General features: G+C 55.9%; 1 protein-coding gene across 3 annotated transcripts; it reads left to right on the top strand.

Moving 5' to 3' along the window:
* Positions 1-387: 387 nt before the first annotated feature.
* On the top strand, positions 388-16,046 carry PTPN6 (protein tyrosine phosphatase non-receptor type 6). 3 transcript variants are annotated; one of them, XM_070371834.1, is made up of 16 exons: positions 388-665; positions 6,754-6,876; positions 7,051-7,245; positions 9,743-9,932; positions 10,079-10,195; positions 10,281-10,394; positions 10,550-10,646; positions 10,998-11,077; positions 11,242-11,391; positions 12,383-12,514; positions 12,634-12,788; positions 14,712-14,779; positions 14,877-15,028; positions 15,128-15,219; positions 15,539-15,679; positions 15,808-16,046. In XM_070371834.1, exons 1-15 carry the CDS (start codon positions 652-654, stop codon positions 15,651-15,653), a joined length of 1,794 nt encoding a protein of 597 aa, XP_070227935.1. In that variant the 5' UTR covers positions 388-651; the 3' UTR covers positions 15,654-15,679; positions 15,808-16,046. The 3 variants fall into 3 exon arrangements, with proteins under 3 accessions (XP_070227935.1, XP_005907552.2, XP_070227936.1); XM_005907490.3 differs by having other exon boundaries at positions 389-665; positions 15,848-16,046; XM_070371835.1 differs by lacking the exon at positions 388-665 and adding an exon at positions 6,489-6,669 and having other exon boundaries at positions 15,848-16,046.
* Positions 16,047-16,237: the final 191 nt, after the last annotated feature.

Below are 16,237 nucleotides of genomic sequence, written 5' to 3' on the forward strand. Positions count from 1 at the left end.
TGTCCCGTCTTATTCTCTCTTGCCTTTCAGGCTGTCCCATTTCCCTGTCCAGATCTTTCCTGTGTTCCTTCAGGGCTGGACCCGCTCCAGGGCAGACTGCAGAGTGGGAGGATGGGCCGGCCCCTCAACCTCCCTGGGTGGGGTGGCCTGCACAGCCTTCACCCCCTTTGAACAGTGGGGCTTTCTGGACTCTTCCTGAGGGCCCTGGGCTTCTGTGCTCCTGGAGACTTCCCCATTGGCTGGTGCTCCCTCTTGGCCAGGGTGACTTCCTGGGCTTTGCCCGCAGCACCCAGCTTCCTGCGGCTCGGTTGGCTGGCGGGCCAGGTGGAGTTCCAGGTGGCTCCTCCCTTCCCCAGGGAGGGAGGCGGGGGACAGGCAGGCAGTGCTGGCCTGGCGATAGACTGCTGAGTGGGGCTGGAGGGAGAAGCCAGCTGCTGAGGCCAGCTCCGCCCCACCTGTCCCTTTTCCGGGGTTATTTAGTTCAGGGGCTTGTCCCCGCGGTGCCTGTGGCCTGGCGGGCAGCATCGAGAGGAAAGTGGCTGGTTTCTGAGCATTCTTCCTCACCTGGCTTGGGCCCCTGCACAGCTGCGCCACGGGGCTCAACCCTGCCCCCTGTGCCTTCTGCCTGGGACTCCCCACCCCTCTGGGGAAATGCTGTCCCATGGGTAAGTCCCCTGCTCCATCTGGGTAACGGGGGCTCCTGTTCATTCGGGAGGGAGGGGTGGGGATCCTGCTCATTCCTGACAGGTGCATGACCATGAGTGCGACCTGCCCCTGCCCCCTCCCCAGGTCACTTTTCCTCAAAGATGCCAGAACTCCAGCCTTGTTCATGACCGTCTGACCCACCCCCCTTCTCTAGTACTTTCTCCCTGACAGATGCATATTTATTCTCACCAAATTTCTTTCTCTGCCTTCTGGTCCCCTGCTTCTGTCTTCTGCTAAGGACACGTTCCCTAGGGAGCTGAATGTCACCTGAAACATTACAAATCTGAAAAGCAGACCTGAGAAAGATGCCCTGTTGCCACTAAATGTCCCAAATCCTTCATTCCGATCTCCCTCAGTTTTCCTTCACTCCTCTGCATCAATTCATTCAGATACTGTTATCTATTGTATGCTGGTGCTTTTTAGTTTTTAAATTTTTTTAAAGTTTTTTTTTAATGTGGACCATTTTTAAAGTCTTTATTGAATTTGTTACAATATTGCTTCTGTTTTATGTTTTGCTTTTTTGGCCCCAAGTCATGTGGGAGGGATCTTAGGTCCCCAGTCAGGGACGAACCTACACCCTGGGTATTGGAAGGTGAGGTCCTAACCACAGCCAGGGAAGTTCTGCCAGGTGCTTTTTAAGGTGCTGCCAATACTGTAACAAACAAGAGAGACACAGTTCCTGCCTTCACGGAGCTTCACTCAGGTGGAAGGGGACAGACTGCCCAAGGAACCCATTAAATAGGATAATTGCCGGGTCTCAGAAGTGTTACCCAGAAAATAAACCAGCTTCACATGCTAATAAGGGACTGGGGTGCCAGTGGCATCACTGGCTGGAGGGGCCAGGGAGGGCTTTCCTGAGTCGGTGACTCAGAAGGTGAGACCTGGATGAGGAGGAAGAATCAGGCTCCAGTGCTGCTGGCAGAGAGAATGGCCAGTGCAAAGACCCTACTGTGGGAATAAACTGAATGATGGTGCCTGGAGGCAGAGTTGGCCAGTGAGGACAGAGGAGGGCTGGGTCACGTGGGGCCTTCTTGGTGTTTGGATACTACAGTGAGGACCTGCTGGGCGTCTTGGTGAGTTGGTAGGTTGGTCACCCCAAGTCCAGTAAGTTCTTGCTTCTTATATTCACTTGCTCTCAGTGCACCCCTTGTCTCCTTCAGCCCCAGTGTCAAGATTCTTTTTAAAAAAATAATAATTTATTTAAAAATTTATTTTATTAATTATTAATGTATTTAGAAATTATTGATATATTTATTTATAAATTATTGATAGATTTATTTATAATTAAATTACTTATTAATTTATGTGTAAACAAATGATTTATTGGTAGATTTATTTATAAATAATTTGTTTATTGATAGATTTATTTATATATAAATATATTTATTTATTAGTTGTGGCATGTGGGATCTAGTTCCCTGATGAGAGGTTGAACCCGAGCCCCCTGCACTGGGAGGGAGGAGTCTTAACCACTGGACCTCCAAGGAGATCCCTGCTGTCAAGGTTCTCATTGGGTCTTCTGGTCCCCAATCCCTTCCATGCTCCTGCCTCCATCATTTTCCTGCCAGATGGTTGGCAAGTCCTTTCCTGAGAAAGAATCCTTCCTTGGTTCCTCAGGCTAGCCCTGTGAGACCCTCTGCCAAGGGTCCCAGCCTCTCAGAGCAGCTCAGCTCAGCCATAGGGCCCGGCTCACAGCCGGCACTATGCTCGTGGGTCCCGTGCCAGCTCCCCAGAGGCCTCTGAGGGAGGAGCCCCTCCACCCCGGCCTCGTCGTGGGCTGTGCCCACACCCTGCCTCCTCCTCCCACAGTGGGTGGTGCAGTGGGAAGGACAGTGGACTTGTCAGACGTCAGACGGCCTTGGTTTGTTGCCTACCCCCTTCCTAGTTTGTGACCTTGGTCAAGTTACTTCTCTGAGCCTTAGTTTTTGTTTCTAAAGTTGGGCTAACATGGACTTCCCTGGTGGTCCAGTGGTTAAGAATCCATCTGCCAAGGCACGGGACATGGGTTTGATCCCTGGTCTGGGTAGATTCCACACGTTGAAGGCCAACTAAGCCCTTGGGCCACAACTACTGAGCCTTTGAGCCCCAGAACCCGTGCTCTGCAAAAAGAGAAGCCACAGCACTGAGAAGCCCATGTACCTCAACTAGAGAAAGACCACAAGCAGCAGGGAAGACCCAGCACAGCCAAAAATAAATAAATAAAAATAAAATTGGCTAACAGGACCTACTAAATAGGGTTGGCATATACATTAATAATGTCACATAAAAGCTGTTCATACTAAAAGCTGACTTCATATTGGCTTTTTATATCAGCATTTGGGAAATATTGTTAAACCCATTTATCAGGTAGGGATACTGAGGCCCAGGGAACTTCAAGAGCTTTCTAGAGATTACTTTGTTTGCTCTTCCAGACTGCCTGTCTTTCTGCATCCCCGTTGATCTTCATCTCTGCCTTTATCTCCTTGCTTCCCAAGTGAGTAATTTTCTCTTCTGAATTAGTAGGCCCTTACTTTTTTAACTTTCAGCTTCCTTGAGCCTGTTTACCTCCCTTTAAAAAAAAAAAATGGGGAAAATAATTCCTAGATCCGGTAGTCTAGTGGTTAAGAATCAGGGGACATGGGTTTGATCCCTGGTCCGGGAAGATCCCATTTGCAGAGGGACAACTAAGACCGTGGGCCACAACCACTGAGCCCTGAGGGATGTCTGAGGCCCAAATGGGAGTGTGTGTGTGTGCATGTGCAAGCGCTCTGTGAACTCCAGAGCACTTACGCCAAGGGAAGGGTGGTGCTTCTTCTTTATTTTCCTGCCAAGGGACAGTAGAGACTGTACATACCATCCCAGTGTCTGTCTGCCTTCTGACTTGACACCCTTCAGAGAAATTCCTGTCTCTTTCATGGTCAGGAGTTTCTGGGTACCTAGTTAGTTTCTTTTTTAAAATTCCAGAGGGAGAGCGGCTTGTGGCCACTGTACAGGGGGTGTTGGGTGCTACGTAGGGACCTGCAACTTTGTGGGTGGTTGGGATGATGTGTCCACGTGTGGGTGTTTGCACCTGACTATGTGCATGTGTAGATGGACTTGGGTGATGAGGTTGCCTTTAGTGGGACTGGGTGTGCCTAAGTGGATGCTTGTGTGTGCGTGCGTGCACTCATGTGTGTGTATACTCATCTGTACGTGACAAGCAGGGTGTGCATGGGTAGGACTGGACCTGGGCTTGTGACCATGTATGTACATGGGTCTGGATGAATGTGGTCATTTGACACATGCTCTGTGTGAGACATGGTGCTAAGTTTTAACCACTTGGAGGTGAGCCATACCAGCTGTGGACCTCCTGTGCTGGAGGTGAGGGGCCCCTGTAGTGGAGGTGATGGTGTCCATTCTCTTCCTGCCCCCTGCTGTGAGGGAGAGTTCATAGTCTTTCAGGGCTACTGCCTAAGATAGAGGTAGTCAGTGTTAGACCATGAGATAAACAGATCAAGCAGGGTCTCCAGAAATCCTTTCTGGGGGTGGGGAGGGCAGTGAATTGATATTCAAAAAATGATAAAGTAGCCAACATAAGAAAATAGACTTTCATTGGGCTTGAATAGTTTGTTATTTATTTTTCCTTCTTTTTTGAGGCATAGCATACATGATGTGCTTGAATACTGAACATCACATTTACTTCATCTGTGTACACACCACTCAGATCTGCTATCCCAGAAATTGCCATCTCCCAGTCAGTATACTTATTTTAATGAAGGGATGACATGCCCATGCTACAGTCTTCAAAAAGGTGGACTGAAGGGACTTCCCTGGTGGTCCAGTGGCTAAGACTCCAGGCCCCCAAGGCAGGGGGCCTGGGAGAGATGCCTGCTCGGGAAGTAGATCCCACATGCAGCAACTAAAGATCCTGCAGGCTGCAATGAAGCTCAAAGATCCTGCATGTCACAACTAAGACTTGGTGCAGCCAATTAAATAAGTAATAAATACAAAAATATTAAAAAAAAAAAAAAAGGTGGAAGGAGGGAGAAGGAAAGGTCCCTCCCAGCCCTTTCCTCCAGCCACCCGTTCTGGTCCCTTCCCTAGGGAATCCACTCACAGGGTTTCTTGAGTATCTTTTTTTTTTTAATTTTGGCTGTGCCCCAGGGCTTGTGGAATCTTAGTTCCCCTACCAAGGATTGAACCCTTGCAGTCTGTAGTCCTAACCACTGGAAGAGTCCTAAACACTGGACTCCCAGGGAAGTCCTCTCTTGTGTATCTTGCACTGGGCTTCTTTCCTCTTGCTTTGGTTTGGCGGTATGTTTGTATTTGGAATTAGATGGAGTATCACAAGCTTTTAGTGTTTAGGGACTCCCCAGGTGAATGGGCCCTGAGAATAGGCCATGGCCAGATCTGGGTGCCCCTCTGCAGCCCAGGAGACAGGCCCCTGGTCAGAGTCCTGAGCTCCGTTGGATTCAGACCAGACCCCCTCAGCAAGAACCTACAGTTCAGACTCCAGTGGATCCATCCATAGGGCTGGGGGCTCTGGCCCCACCTGCTTCCCATTCTGCTTCTCACCTGACTGCAGGGTTGGGGAATGGTGGATGGCCCAAAGGCCGAGGACAAGAAGTAGGGAAGATGCCAGTTGGACAGGGCTGCTCCAGGGTCATTTTGTCCAGCTCTCTGTCCCAGGGCACCTATTCAGATGTGTGTGTCGAGGGAGGGTTTCTATCCTTCTAAGAGGCATCTGCCCAGCCTAAACAGTTAGGAAACTGCCCGCTCCCACTTTGGCCCGATTGGAAGAGTCTCTCAACCTCTGTTAGTTTTTTTTTTTAATTATTTATTTATTTGGCTGCACCGAGTCTTAGTTGCAGCATGTGGGATCTAGTTCCCTGACCAGAGATCAAACCTGGGCCCCCTGTATTAGGAGCAGAGTCTTAGCCACTGGACCCCTAGGGAAGTGCTGCCCTCCCCAACCTTTTTAACTTTTTCTTTTCTTTTTTGAAATTTACTTACTTATTTGGCTATGTCCAGTTTTAGTTGCAGTACACAGGATCTTCCATTGTGGTACACAGATTTAGTCGTGGCACAGGCTCAGTTGCTCCAAAGTATGTGGGATCTTAGCTCTCTGCCCAGTGATCGAACCTGTGATGCCTGCCTGCATTGCAAGGCAGATTCTTAACCACTGAACCACTAGGGAAGTCCCTTAACTTTTTATTTAACTTCTTATTCTGTTCTCTGAAGCCCTGAGGCCTGGCATATAGTAGCTAAAATCACCAGCTTTGGAGCCAGGCCGTCTGGTTTGCACTCTGGTTTGCTTTACTGACCGTGTGGCCCTGGGGCGAGCTGCCTTCAAGCCCAGAGCCTCAGGTTCTTTGTCTGGAAAATGGGGATAATGAAGGTACCTGCTTCACAGGGCTACCGTGAGGACATATCAGATAAGGCAGGTAAATACTGCCCAGCACAGTGCCTGTTGTCTAGGCAGACTCTACTGATGATAGTTGCCACCCTCACCATTATTATTGGTTTGGACCAGGGAAGGCTGCATGGACCAGGAAGAGATGGCGCGTGACTGTGTGGGTTCCCATGGACCAAGCATGAGCTGGCCTAGGGCGCTGGAGGCTCACGTGTGTTCTTATTCGGGTGGTCGTGTGTGGAGGGCCACCCTCCCCAGGCCTTCGATGGCAGGCGTGTGGGAAGCGGGTCCTGTCCCCACCCCCACCGCCACCCCGTGCTTCTCCCTGCTCTGCCCTAAAACGAGAAGTGAGTGAGTTCCCCCAAGGGGTCGGCCGCGCCCCTTCCTGTCCCCGCCCTGCCGGCTGCCCCAGGCCAGTGGAGTGGCAGCCCCAGAAGCAGGACAGGACGGGGCTGGGTGGCGAGGTGGCCCGGGTGCTGATAGCTGCCAGAGCTTAGCCCCAGCGTCCCCCGCCTGCCCAGACTCAGCGGCACCACCCCGTTGCCTGCAAGCCTTCACCCCACTCCCCGCCCCGGGCACCCCAGGATGGTGAGGTAAGGGCCGGGCACCCATGGTAGGCAGGAGGCAGGGTGCCCCAGGGCCCTGGGGCCTCTCCTCACCAGCCCCCCGGCCCCCAGGTGGTTTCACCGAGACCTCAGTGGGCTGGATGCGGAGACCCTGCTCAAGGGCCGAGGGGTCCACGGAAGCTTCCTGGCACGGCCCAGCCGCAAGAACCAGGGTGACTTCTCCCTCTCCGTCAGGTAGGTGGCCCGCGGCTCCAGCCAGGGGTGGGGTGCCAGCCCTTGGCTGCTCATTTCGCTTCCCCAGGCCCTTGGATGTATCCACCCCAACCCTGCCCGGGACCCCCACCGCCCCCCACCACCCAACCTCCACTCTCCCTTCCACTGGCCTTACCTCCACTGGGTGCCCTGCAGGGTTGGGGACCAGGTGACTCATATTCGGATCCAGAACTCTGGGGACTTCTACGATCTGTATGGAGGGGAGAAGTTCGCAACGTTGACAGAGCTGGTGGAGTACTACACGCAGCAGCAGGGTGTTCTACAGGATCAAGACGGCACTATCATCCACCTCAAGTACCCGCTGAACTGCTCAGACCCCACCAGTGAGAGGTGAGGGTCTTCGCTCCCTGGCCTGCCCCACCGAGAAGTGGGCTGTCCTCCTCGCCTTGGGTCTCTTCCCCCCGTGTGATCCATGGGCTCCCTTTCCATCAACTCCTAGGAAGCAAGAGAAGGTTGCCTGGCCCTTCTCCAGGGTCCCTGTGCACCCGCGCCCCAGGCCCTACCATTGCCAGAGAGGCCTCTCCTCGTGGCTGTGTCTCCCAAATGGCCGGCTCTGTTGTTAGAAAGATGGAATCTGACCTCTTGTAACTGTTCCCTCCCCAGCACGGGTTCCTATGGTTGAGGAAGAGCGTAGGGGTCAGCGTGTATGAGGACACGCAGCCTCATCTCAGTGTCCCCTGAGAATGGGTCTGCCCTCTGGGGCTGGCTAGTGCTGGACTAGTCCCTTGACCAGACCCACATCATTGAAAACTGTCATAGGGGTGCAAGGGCCTTGTAGCTGGGCACAGGACAATACTCTAAGCATTTCCCGCCCATCTTTCTGGTTTCAAAGATATGGTCCCCAGAACTGGGCTGGCTACTCCCCAGGTGGTCTCCCCAAAGTGTGCGCAGACCCAAAGACTCTGCATTTTATGGGCGGGTTGGGGGGTGTCTCATTTTCCAGTTGTTTCTCCATGATAGCTCCTATAATTAGGGGAAGGGCAGCTGAACAACTCTGGGTTGTTATGGGGGATTTTTTTGCACACTCCTAGGGCCAAGACCACTTGTCCTTGTCCTGTATTTGTGCATCGATTGTCGGAATGATTCTGAACCTGGATTCTCTCAGCTTTCGGTCTTTCTGAGATGCATGCCTCCCAGCTTGCACCGTATTTTATTCAAGTCACTGGCTAAGACTGAGAACTGGATGAGGCTGGGGAAAAGGCCCCTGACCCACCCCTGGAGACCCTTTTCCCCATGAACATGCAGCCAAAGATCCATTTCTGGTGAAGCCGCCTCCCCTAGGAGGGAAGCACTTGGATGCCCTTGCTGGTGTCTATCCTTCCCTGGTGTTCACTGCCTCTCACCCTCTTCCTGCACCCCACCTGCCACATTCATGGGGATTTTCTGCCCATATCCTCTTAGGTTCTTCATGACCTGGCCTCCTCCTTGTCCACAGCCAGGGTCCGGCCTACTGGCTGCTGCCAGAGGATGGGTGGATACAGGGGTGGTTGAAGATGGAACTGCAAGAGGGATGGAGCTGAGAGGACCCCCTGGGGCCTGGGGTCAGGGTTCAAATTGTGGCTGGAAGAGGTCAGGGACAGAGGGACTCAAGACCAGGGCAGCTGACTTAAAGAGGGGCTTTTGGTTCCCCAAGCCAGGAGGCCTGGATCCACCCTTGACCCTGGGAACCTGTGGGGAATGCTCTTTATCCCAACCTCTGCTCTGGTTTGCTCTGGTTCTTGGCCTTGGCAGCTGCCCCTCCTCTGGGGGGAATTTGCATTTGTCCCCTCAATGGCTAGCTCTTTGCCTGTGGTCAGCCTGACATTTGCATGGAGACTTCCTCATCCTGTGGGGCCTGGGGGAAGAGGGTTAGCCCCCTCCCCACTGCTTGAGGGCCCTGGTCTATCCCTGAGTGGTGGGATATGGTGGCCCAGGGGTCCTGCACGGGCTGGGGACTCTGGAGGTCTCCGAGCTGCAGTCTCCTCTGGGCTGAAGTACGACGGGGTAGGACAGACTGGCCCCCTCCCTCCTTCCCCCCATTCCTGCGGTTGGAAAATGCCCCCCCTTCCCCTGTCCCTGGGCTGAGGAAACCTCACAACCTCACTTCTCACTCTCTCCCCAGAAGGAGTTTTGTGTTTTTTCCATCACGTGGTTTCCTGTGGGGCTGGGCATTGTGGGGCTACAGTTTCCTCCTGGGAAGGGGGTGTGTTATGGGGAAAGGTCCTAGTTCTGCTTTCTGCCCCTCTGAGCCTCTCGAGCCTCCCCCCCAACACTGAACCCCAGCAGCCCCTTCAGTGACATCACCTGGGGAACCCCAAAGCCCCCAAACCACTATTCACCCCGCGGGCTTGTCCACCTTCCCGACCCCCAGGGGGACTTCTCCCCATTTCCCCTCCCTTGTGACTTCCGTCTCTCCCAACCCCATTGCTGTCTGTGGTTTGGCCTCCGTCTGCATTTCTGCTTCCCTCGCCTAGCCCTGTCTTTCATGGAGACCCTTCCTGGGTTTCTCCCCTCTGAACATTCTGGATGTGGCTGCCTTTCTGCCTGTGTCTTAAACTTGCAGAGGTGGGCTTGCTTAGAAGTCCTGAGGCTTGCCACTTATCAGCTGGGGCCTTGGGCCAGTGTGCAACTGCCCAGCCTCAGTCTCCTCATCTGCAGAATGGGTAGTACCTACCTCTCAGGTTTCTGTGAGAGTGACAGACCTACTCATAGTGGCGGATTTGAGAGCACGTAGCAGAGCTCAGTTCAGCACATGGCAGGGGCCCAAGTTCCCTGCCCCCTCCCTGAGCGTCTGCCCAGTGCCCGCCCCCGGCCTCAGTCTCATTTCCCCGGATGCCGTCTTCCCTAGGTGGTACCATGGCCACATGTCTGGAGGGCAGGCAGAGACTTTGCTGCAGGCCAAGGGGGAGCCTTGGACCTTCCTTGTGCGTGAGAGCCTCAGCCAGCCTGGAGATTTTGTGCTGTCCGTGCTCAGCGACCAGCCCAAGGCTGGCCCCGGCTCCCCGCTCAGAGTCACCCATATCAAAGTCATGTGTGAGGTAAGGCCTCTGGGCACCAGGGAGGCACCCCGCTGGGGGTTCCCTCTGTGCCCACAGCCATACCCTTGGGGAGGGGCAGCCTGGGCTTTGGTCCAAGGCTCGGGGTCCAGGCAGGGAGACAGGTGGCCTGACTTGGAGCCCCTCAGGGCGGACGCTACACAGTGGGGGGTTCTGAGACCTTCGACAGCCTCACTGACCTGGTGGAGCATTTCAAGAGGACGGGGATCGAGGAGGCCTCCGGCGCTTTCGTCTACCTACGGCAGGTGAGGGGTGGGCCTGGCTGCCTCCTCCCATTCCCTGAGCCTCTGAGCTCTATAAGCGGCTGACTTCTGGCCTCCCCCACCCCAGCCATACTATGCCACGAGGGTGAACGCGGCTGACATTGAGAACCGGGTCTTGGAACTGAACAAGAAGCAGGAGTCAGAGGAGACAGCCAAGGCCGGCTTCTGGGAGGAGTTTGAGGTTTGTGATGGGACCAGCAGGGTGAAGGGCGTGGGGTCCCAGACAGACCCTGTCTCCTCGCTCCCCATCCTCATGTTAGTCTGCCCCATGACCTCTCCACCCATGGATGCCCCTCTCCTGGGCCTGAGGCTCCATTTCCCCAACTCGTCCCACAGAGTCTGCAGAAGCAGGAGGTGAAAAACTTGCACCAGCGGCTGGAAGGGCAGCGGCCAGAAAACAAGAGCAAGAACCGTTACAAGAACATCCTTCCGTGTGAGCACCCTGGGCAGCCTCCAGCCCGCGCCCAACTCAGGCAGCGTCCACTCACCCAGGAGATGCCTCTCCCCTAGCTGACCTCCCCCCATCTCAGACGGTCTCCTTCCCCAGCTCTATGAGGGACCCCCACCCACAAGGGCATCCCCCCTTCCTCCAGGCTCCCAGAGAATCCCCTCATACCCCACCCCACCACCTTCTTCCTCTGAAACCTCCAGCCCACATGGGTTGAGAACCCATGTGGGTCCCCCACACCGGCCTGCCCACAGGGCTTCTGGGCAAGGATGGCTTGGGAGCTCAAGAAGGGTTTCTGACCCAGGCCCTTCTTGCATCCTTTCTGCCCACTCCCAGTTGACCACAGTCGAGTGGTCCTGCAGGGACGCGACAGTAACATCCCTGGGTCTGACTACATTAACGCCAACTATGTGAAGGTTGGTGTGCTCGCCGGTCATGGTGGGGTGGGGACGGGAAATGGACCCCGGCTCCTGGGGATACTGGGTCCAGAGACATCGGGTGAAGCCAGAGCTGTTGCCATGGGTGAGTGGGTGGGTGGACGAGGGGCTCACAGCCCTGCTCGTCTCTGCACTCTGTCCAGAACCAGCTGCTAGGCCCTGATGAGAACGCTAAGACCTACATCGCCAGCCAGGGCTGCCTGGAGGCCACGGTCAACGACTTCTGGCAGATGGTGTGGCAGGAGAACACCTGCGTCATTGTCATGACCACCCGGGAGGTGGAGAAGGGCCGGGTAGGCTGAGCCCCGTGCTGCCCCCACCCCCAGGACGACTCCACCACCATTAAGCTGGAGAGACACTTAGGGGCACCTCGGAGGGCAAGGGCCCGACCTCCTTGGGGAACTGAGAAAGAAATCTGAGTACACGATAACTCCTGGGTCTCTGCTTCCTATGTGGGACTCCCCTGACCACCAGACCCAGATTTCCAGAGGCCTCCATCCCTTAAGTGTCCCCCCGCCCCGTGCCCACCATCCCCCTCAGGGTAGTAATCCCTCCTCTCCACTCAGCCTCATTACTCTCTCTGAAGTCGGTCCCAAACTGTCACCCCCATGGGCAGGCTGCCCCCTTGCACGGCACCCTTTGCCCTGGAGTGGCTGTGACCTGTGCAGAAGTATGTAACCTCTGCGTCAGGCTGTCCCCCCGAGGACCCTGGTACTCAGGCTCGGTGGCTACCCTCCAGCCCTCACCTCTGACCTGCCAGGCTCCTTCAGGTTTCTGTGCCTCTGCAGGAGCTCATTTCTCCTAGGAAGTGACTTCCTCTCTCCTCCCTATCTCTGCCCGACAGACTCCTCGTTGTTTTTAAAGACCCGGCTCACATGCTCCCTCCTCTGTGAAGCCATCCCTGATTTCCTCCGTTACCTAGAGAGAGAATTAGTCTCTGCCTGCAACCCCTTACCCCGGGCTCCTCAGCAGCTCAGTTCCCTGGCTCACCCTTCTCTCTGTGAGCTCCTGGAGGCACTGGCGCACCAGGCTGTGTCTTACTTGTGTCTGGCACTCCAGCCTGGTTGGTGCGGCTTCAGGTGCGAGGCCTATACCAGCCAGTATGCGCGGAATGACTTGTTGAACGGCTGATCAGGTCTCACCACCTGGAGCATGCTGAGCCAAGACCTAAGCCTCTGACTCTTGGCCAGGTCACCCATTCATCTGTCAGATGCTACGGGGCCAGCACCGGGCACTCAGGCCCTGCCTCTGTGCCTTACATCCCCCACCCCCCTCTCTTTTCAGAACAAATGTGTTCCATACTGGCCAGAAGTGGGCAGTCAGCGTGTTTACGGACCCTACACCGTAACCAATTGTGGGGAACACGACACAACTGAGTACAAACTCCGAAACTTACAGGTCTCCCCGCTGGAAAATGTGAGTGTCCCCTGCTCCTGCCCCAGGCTGGGGGCCCTGCTCACGCTCATTCTTCTGGGTTGGATAGAATGAAGCCACGTTGGGGAGCAGGGCACATTGACCCTATGTCCTCCACCCAGGAGAACCTGATTCGGGAGATTTGGCACTACCAGTACCTGAGCTGGCCTGATCACGGGGTCCCCAGTGAGCCTGGGGGTGTTCTCAGCTTCCTGGACCAGATCAACCAGCGGCAGGAGAGTCTGCCTCACGCAGGGCCCATCATCGTGCATTGCAGGTGAGAGTGACAATGATACGATATCGGTGATAATAATCCAAGTAGTAGCTGGCAAGTGAGTACTGCCAAGCGCCCTGCACTGTTGTAAGCGAATTACACGAGAATGAATTTAAAGCCTCCCAGGCCCTCCACCTCTTCTGGGTTCCCTGATGGCTTCCAGACCCATGGGTGGAACTTAGCTTGAACCAAGCCCATGGCTTGAGCCTGTGCCTGGCATGGGGAGTCTCCATAGAGATATGGCGTCCGGTCCAGTCTAGTTCAACCTGCCATGTGCAAATGAGGAAATGGGCCAAGCCTCTTGTCAGGTCACTGCTGGTCCGTGGGGGGAACCTGGAGCAGGGCTCACGGTAGACCCAGGTCCTGGTCACTACTGTTTTTTCACACATGCCTACCCACGGTGTTTCTCCTTGGGGTCGGTGTGGCTTCCCAACTCTTCTCTTTACCGTCTGCAGCCATGAGGTGGAGGGGTGCCGAGGCCTCTTCATGCCACTCCTATTTCTCCCTTCCTGCCAGTGCCCCCAGCTCAGCCCCTCGGCTCATGCACCACTAGGTCCACTGGAGCTCCCCATGTTCATGTTCGGGAGACCCTGCTAAGCTGGGGAGCTGAGGGAGCAATGAGCAGCAGGGGCCCCAGCAGGTCGCCTGGCCTGGGTGGAGGGGAGGGGATAGGCAGGGGTTGCTGGACAGATGTAGCTTCTGTAAATTCCAGCTCCTCCACTCCCTGGCTGTGTGATCTCAGACAAATGACTTCATGTCTCTGATCCTCAGGTTCCTTATCTGTAAAGTCAATGTTTCATGGGGCTGTGGCAAACGTGAAACCCTCTCACTGTGTCTGGAGTACAGTAAATGCTCCAGAAGGGGGGTCGTTCATGTTTTTATATCTCCCGTGGTGGGGACGGGGGTCTGTTTCCTTCCCTTCCCTTCCTGCTCCCTCCATGTGACCCAGGCTCTGAGGGCAAGGACTTCCTCCTTCTGTCCACCAGCTCTTGTGTGTCCTGGGGCAGGGCTGGGTGGGGTGAGCCTGGAGGTACCCCCCACGTGCTGTCTCAGGGACTCTACCTCCAGGGACAGGCCCATCGCCAAGAATGACCCGGCTGCCTGTGCCCCCCCCGCCACCTTCTTGAAATCCCCATGGCCTTAATTTAGACGTTACAGGAAGGAAGTGGGTGAGAGGGTGTTATTTTTAACAATCTGGGTTTGAAATTAGACAGTGCGACTTGGGGCATCGGCCTGACTGGCCTAGTGGTGGAGGTGAAACTGGGGTCTCTGTGGGGTCTTGAGGCTGCTGGGGTCTGTGTGCCCAGGGGGTGGCAGCAGAGGGTGGGGAGGAGGGGAGACCTCCTGTTAGCTGCTCCCCAAGTCTCCTGAGCCCAGTGGCCTCGTGGCCCGCAGGCGGGAGAACTGTCCTCACCCTGCTGTCAGGATCTGAAGAAAAAGGGAGATGCAGCCTTACAGAAAGATGGTCCTCATGTGAAGAGGGCAGCCTGGCTCGGGCCAAAGCTGTGGGAGAGGGCCCGGGAGGCCAGGGTGCCAGGGTAGTAGGCAGGACAGGTGGGATGGGGTCCCAGGTCTCCTGAGGTGGTGGGGGCAAGAGGGAGAAGTGGAAGCAGGCGGTGGGGCTGGGAAGGACTGGGATGGACATCGGGGAGCAGCGTCTTAGCACTTGTGTGCAAGGCTCTCCCCCCAAATCCCTTGGCTGGAGGGATGAGCATGGGTGCAGAGTTGGGCAAACCCCTACCCTGCCTGCCCCACCCCCACCGCACTGACCCAGTCAGGTTCCAGCAGCTTGTATCACTGACCTTTCCCTAAGCTCCACCCCTGCCTTCTGCCCGCTCCCTAAGCCCCGCCCCTGCCGGCGCCGTTTAAGCCCCTGGTTCCCGGCCTATGAGGGCTGGGCCTCTCACGAGCCCCTTCTCTCCCTAGCGCCGGCATCGGCCGCACGGGCACCATCATTGTCATCGACATGCTCATGGAGAGCATCTCCACCAAGGGTGAGGGTGACCGGCTGGGGACGCTGGGTCTGGTGGGAGAGCAGCCCCCGCCTTCGCCTCCGCTTGGGGCCTGACATCCGGCTGCCCTCTCGGCCAGGCCTGGACTGTGACATCGACATCCAGAAGACCATCCAGATGGTGCGGGCCCAGCGCTCGGGCATGGTGCAGACGGAGGCTCAGTACAAGTTCATCTACGTGGCCATCGCCCAGTTCATCGAGACCACCAAGAAGAAGTTGGAGGTCATGCAGGTGCGAGCAGAGCAGGGGCCTGGCTGGGCTGAGGGGGCCAGTGGGCGTCATGGGGTGCTGCTGGGACCACCGGCCTCCCAACCACACTTCTCCCCGCAGTCCCAGAAGGGCCGGGAATCGGAATACGGGAACATCACCTACCCGCCAGCAATGAAGAACGCCCACGCCAAGGCCTCCCGCACCTCCTCTAAGTGAGTGGCTCCTGCCTAGCCCGACCTTCCTTCCCAGGGAGGTTCGGGTTCAAGTATAAGCTTAGTTCTTACAACCTGTATTCACAAGTGTCTTCTGAGTGCCCTTCCACGTGGGGCCTGAGCTGAGTACACTGATGTGTGAGGTGGAGCCTTTGCCCCGAGGAGCTTCTAATCTAGTGTTAGGACACAGTCAGGGCTGGTGTCCTTGCTTTCCTGGCCTCAGTTTGCTCACCTGTGAGATGGGTTGACCCCATGTCACCCCAGGCTGGTGCTGGGGAACCCTGCCCCTGTCTCCTGACCCGCTGGCCCCGCCCTGCAGACACAGGGAGGACGTGTATGAGAATGTGCACAGTAAGAACAAGAAGGAGGAGAAGGTGAAGAAACAGCGGTCAGCAGACAAGGAGAAGAACAAGGGCTCCTTGAAGAGGAAGTGAGCCGGGCTCGTCCTGGGGCGGCCATGGTACGGCCCTTCCCTGGCCTGTCCCTGGGGCTTCCCAGCTGGTCTTTCTGCCCTGGATAGAGGGGGCGGCTGTGGCCTCACCCTGCCTTCCCAACCCCACCAGACCTGTGTCTTGTCCCCCACTCCAGGTCCAGCCCCGCCTTATCCCTTCCTCCCTTCCCTTTGCAGCCTCAGCCCGGTCTCTGCAGAGGCCTCCAGTGGATGACCCACAGCCTGAACCTTGGAGCAACACCCCTCCCCCATTCTATTGTAATTTAAATGGCCGTGTGCCCACCTCCCTCTCCTGGGATCCTGTATATAGCCCAGCAAGGCCCCAGGTGGGGCCAGGCCGGTCTCCTCTTGTAAATAAAACCTCTAGGTCACTGTGTGTGGGTCTCTAACTCTGTATGCCTGGCGGGAGGGGGAGGTAGGCAGGGAGCCTTCACAGTCTAACAGGCGAGTGTGAGCACGGGCCTGGTCTGGCTGTCTCTTCCCTTTCTTTAAAGCGGAGGGTGATCCTGCCAGGGTGGTTGTGAAGATCACTGAGATCAGGGATGACGATATAACTGGCAACAATAA

The sequence above is a fragment of the Bos mutus genome, chromosome 5 (genome assembly GCF_027580195.1).
Source record: "Bos mutus isolate GX-2022 chromosome 5, NWIPB_WYAK_1.1, whole genome shotgun sequence".
NCBI classification, from domain to species: Eukaryota; Metazoa; Chordata; class Mammalia; order Artiodactyla; family Bovidae; genus Bos; species Bos mutus.